We start from the raw sequence: 5,294 nt of genomic DNA, 5'->3' as shown, positions 1-5,294 counted from the left end.
CTCTGAGTTTCTACTGAGAGACATTATCACTGAATCTCCTACGCCCAGCTCAGAAATACTGACCGAAACAAGTGTTCGAAATTTAAGTGACGATTCTTACAATAAAAGCTGTATTGGAAAATGAAATGTATCTGCATACTAAAGGCAAAATGTTTACAATTAGGTTACTAATTCCTCCACCTACAGACAAAATGAAGTTTGCTATCAGCATGGAAGTCTCCTGACATCTGACACTTTGATAATGTGGGTCAGAGAGGAGGAGGTCACCGCTGACAACTAGGATCCTTTACACAAATATTCCAGCAGGAAGGACAAGGATGCTGCATGGTTATTATATTACCGACAGCGATATAAACCCTCCATGGCAGGGGTATTCTAGAGTCTGCCTGCCCTCAGGAAATGAGTCCAGGAGAGTTTGGGTTGAGGACACTATGTCACTCCAGAGGAAAAAGGTTACTAGAAGTGGCATCTTCCTCATGAGTCAGGTGGTGCTGGCAAAATAAAATGGTCTTCGGATTAGAATCTCCACACCTACATGCCTCTGAAGAGAAACAGTATTCCTACTAAAGTGTTGGCACAGATAAGCATCGTCGAAACCAGTTACACACGGTGGAAAGAAAGGGCAGTGTCTGTTGTAGTTCTGATCTTGCGGAGCCCAGGAAGCATCACCATACGGACCTGCAAGAATGTGCTCTAAAAGAAAAAGAAACATCCCAGAACCCCATTCACTCACGATCATCAGCCTCCGATGTGAAAAAAAACAGTAAACGAATCCCAGACCTTGGTTCTAAAGAGCTCATTCACTATACATGGTCTGTTACAGAACAAAACACACAAACACATTGGGCTGAGGCAGCCTGTCATTCCATGAAAAGTAAGGAGGGTAAAAGTGCTACCCAGGTTCAAGGCCAAATTGTACATCTCACACAGAGAAAACCAATTTTTATGACTACAAAATATACAATAGTATGTGCATGTCTGTGTGTAATTACATATCTACACACGCTTCTGATTTTAGGACAAAATCTTTACTAAATTGATTGATATGTACTCACTTGTAATGATACATCAGGATACCTGGGAAAATTAGACTTATGGCAAAATTAATAGTGTAGATTGATGACATCTTCTTAGACCCCACAGAGAACACATAAATGAAAACAAAAAAAGGAAGTAAAAGTGTAGAAAATGTTGAGAAAGTGAAAATTATTGTGTTCTCTATTTAATGGCCATGCTTAGAAAGAATGTCATCAGAGAACCTAGAGTCCAAGGCTCCCCTGACTTGCAGCTCAGCCAGGCCAGCAGCATCTCCATTTCAGCATGGCCCCCCTGCTCCCTCTACTCATGGCCCTGCTGGTGTTCAGCTATGGTCCTGGTGGGTCTCTGGGCTGCGACCTCTCTCAAGACCACGTCCAGGTCAGCAAGGAGAACATCGCGCTTCTGCATCAAATGCAGAGAATCAGCTCTTTCCGCTGTCGAAAGGACAGAAAGAACTTCGGATTCCTATGGGAAATGGTGGATGGCAGCCACATGCAGAAGGCCCAGGCCATCTCTGTCCTCCACGAGATGCTCCAGGAGACCTCAAACGTCTTTGGTACACAGCAGTCCTCTGCTGCCTGGAACACGACACTGTTGCACGGGCTACTCAGTGGACTCCATCGGCAGCTGGAAGATCTGGGCACCTGTTTGGTGCCAGAGATGAAAGAGGCGGAACCCACTCTGAGAATGGAGGACCCTGTACAGGCCGTGAAGAAGTACTTCCAGGGCATCCATATCTACCTCAAAGAGAAGCAATACACTGACTGTGCCTGGGAGGTTGTCAGAGTGGAAATCAGGAAAGCCTTCTCTTTGTCAACAAACTTGCTAGACAGGTTATGAAACCAGGATGGAGACATGGAGTCACCTTGAAATGATTCTCATTGGTGGTTATGCAATATCATATTTGCATATATAACATCGGTCATTTCTGAAGTGTCTTTCTGCTTTAGTGTCAGAAATTACTGCCTTGATGCCTGATCATTTATTTATTAATTAATTTATTTATTTATCTATTTTTCTATTTACTGTTAATTTATTGCAGTCCTTCTTACATCTGTCATATGTGATTTCTAAAAATGGATGTAATTACATATTCATCTTTATATTGTATTAAAATTTACAAAACATGTTTACCTTTCTATGTTAAGTTTCTTTTTGCATTATTTATTAAATTTCTATCAAAAAATTTCTTCAATTTATTTACAAAATCAAAATTCAAACTCTCTTTTTGTAACTGATACTGCAGAATTGGTAGCACAATGTCTTTACTCATTCATTCCATCCAGATGACTGCAGAAACTGAGTGTCCAATTTCAAATTGAGTAGCTGTGGTCAAGAATTGTATGTAAATAGAGTAATACAGAAAGTTCCTGTTGTGTTCAAACTTTGTGTCACAGAAAATGAGAAAAAAAAAAGTACTAATGTTCCTTTGTATTATGTTAAACACTACGAAGACAAAGAAAAGAAAGAATGAAGAAACATGCCAGAAATTTTAGGTACAAAATAGGCTGAAAAGGAAAAATAACATCAAATGTCCCTACTAATTGGAGAATGGCTTCGTGCAGAAGTCTTATTGGCAATTGGGAATATGGCTGTATGATGAACAAAACTGCCATGGGAGGTATTAATTGGGGATGCCTTATTGTATATTGTGTGGCAATTAGGACATCGGAATGGATGCGGTCCCTCAGAGAATGGACAATGAGAAAAGGACCTAAGCACAATCCTGCAGACTCTCAGCGTTTAAGGGTTGGGTAGAATAGAGTGTGCAAAAGGCTCTGAGGTGGTGGGGGACAAGTGAGCTAGAGGATGAACAGGGAAGGGAAGAGTGACAGTACTGAACGAAGAAGTGTGTTCAAAGACACAGTAGAGCCCATAGGCCTGGTGAGGACAAACTCCCCCAAACTTGGAAACAACGCTCTTGGTGTCCTTAGGATGATTTGGTTTATTAGGATGAATGGGACACAAACCAGATGGGACTGGATCGAAGAGGAAATACAAGAACGAGAATTCGAAACACTGTGTATAAAAACTAGGGTCGTAAGCTAGTTTGTGGAGTGGAGAGGTGAAACAGAAGGTGCCTGGAGAAGGTGGGTTACCATGGTCCCTGCACAGTTTTGATTCTATTTTTCTCAGAATCATTTTCATAGAACAGCTGAATTGGCACAACCATATGAACATTTTGAATGTTTGACTTATTTGACATAAACTCGTGTTTATTTAGGTATTTGTTATCATGCATCGCTTATTGGCTAACAAGTGAATTCTCACTGTTCTAATGAATATCACTCTCTAGAAAATTTCAATGGTAAGCCTTTTGCAGTTGCACTTCTTTTTTCCATCAAATTTTACAATCAAGACTCATTTTCTTTTATCTGTTACTTCATTTACTCTAGTCTCATGTAGGTCACTTACATTACTTCTGATTTCTAATTGCTTTAGTAAATACTTTCTGTAAATCAGAGATGTATTCTACGATGGATGCGTATTTTTAATTTGACCTGTGCAGAAAGAGCACTCCTTAGGACATAGAGCCAAGCCTCCTCCTATTCACTTTCGTCTTTTGATTTTACACACATTCAGATCCCTTTCTCAGTAATCTATTTTTACATTAAATTCAGTATTCCACTAGCAGCTTTTTAAATCTGTGATATTAGACGATAATCTCCATTGCTTTCTGATAGAAATTTCCCAAGACTGTAATACGGAAATGTTAATTCTTTCCTTATTGACAACAGACACATCCTCACCCTAAATCTAGGTAATTCGGATGATACCCTAGTTGTGAGAGTGTTCGCTTTCTTCATATGAGTATAACCTTCATTTATTGCTACACTTATTTTACTACAGATATTTTAAAATGTATTTAAAGTTGAAGGAGCTAAAGTTAAGAATTCCTTTCTATTTTTCATACAATAGTGCTGGAATTTTTCCTGCTTTACTTTACCATTGTTCTAAGGTCCTGACATAGGCTTCATGAAATCATGCACATTTGTGGTAACCAACATGACTATGCATAGCAATCAATGAGACATCTCAAAATATAAATAGAAGAAACTGGTTCAGTCTTTCTCCCAAAAGAGTTCAAATTAAGTATTAAACAACATGCAGAAAAATCACATTAGCCATGACAAAACAACCATAGAACAGAAATCTTTAGTGGCTATATAAATTCAGATTTAAAAATGTTGACAAAAGCCATTATAGGAAATTTAGGGAATTGTCCATACCTCACATACAGGAGTTGTCACTGATGTTTCCATTGGGCCAGTAGGTATATATCTATGGATGTAGTTTTATTTCTGTTCATTTTGCTGTGTTGTTATATTTAAAGTAATAATTCCTCTGCTAGTTCTCTACTGTCAACATGAGAAAAGCAGTTCCTGTTGTCTTCTGTCTTTATTTTTGTAGGGAAAGTAATCTGAAAGCAATAATCAGTTAATTGGTAATTAAGTAATAATTATTTTAACAATACTTATTAATAGTAGAAAATAATATCTGCTGCGTCCTCTTTCTACCCTACTGCGTGACAAGGTCCAGAGATGGGGACAGAGGCTTCAAGGAATGCATCGTCAAGAACGAGGACGTGTCATGTGTTTAGGGATAATTGGTTTCTTAGAAATGATTCTATTAATAGGGGGAATTTGGGTAGCACAAATTCTAGTAAGTGTAAACGCTGTACAAATGGATTTCCTCAAAGTTGGCTCTGAGGAAAACAGTAAATTCCCCGCGTGTGGAATCAGCTCTAGTCACCTCGATGTGTCCAGAATGCGTAAACTCTTTATTTGAACAATTATTAAGGGAAATTCCTTTTGACGCGCCTCTTAAAGATATTATGAATAAATTATAACAAGCTGAATTACTAGAACCAGTTTATACTCCTGTTCCCATGCAGTTAGTAGAAAAATTAGTAAAGGATAAGAAATTTACTCATAAGCCTGTGCCTACTATAGAAGGGCCTCCTTTTGTGGCCTAGTGGATAAATAGAAAACTCTGGTATCCACCTAGGGGGGCTAATAGTATGAAAAGATTACCTGATCTTCCTTTGCCTTATACAGAAGCTTATAATAAAGATAGTATACATGTAGTGAATAAAGATAGAATTCATGTGCCTTATAGTAGTTTAAGTTTCATAGAAAGGCTGGCTAGGTCAGGATCTCCTTGGTGCTTAAAAACAAAGGAACAGAAACTTAGCTTATGAAAGCAGCTTTGTAAAACTGATTTTTATAAATATTTTCCTCATTACTGCACCAAGG

General features: G+C 38.5%; 1 protein-coding gene across 1 annotated transcript; it reads left to right on the top strand.

Moving 5' to 3' along the window:
• Positions 1 to 247: 247 nt before the first annotated feature.
• LOC120594200 (interferon tau-1-like) lies at positions 248 to 1,961 on the top strand. Its single transcript, XM_039852208.1, has one exon. It carries the CDS (start codon positions 1,321 to 1,323, stop codon positions 1,876 to 1,878), a length of 558 nt encoding a protein of 185 aa, XP_039708142.1. The 5' UTR covers positions 248 to 1,320; the 3' UTR covers positions 1,879 to 1,961.
• The last annotated feature ends 3,333 nt before the right edge of the window (positions 1,962 to 5,294 follow it).

The sequence above is a fragment of the Pteropus medius genome, unplaced genomic scaffold (genome assembly GCF_902729225.1).
Source record: "Pteropus medius unplaced genomic scaffold, Ma_sr-lr_union100, whole genome shotgun sequence".
Classification (NCBI taxonomy): Eukaryota; Metazoa; Chordata; class Mammalia; order Chiroptera; family Pteropodidae; genus Pteropus; species Pteropus medius.
The sequence above is the reverse complement of the archived record's forward strand: the minus strand, read 5'-3'. Positions and strand labels throughout refer to the sequence as shown.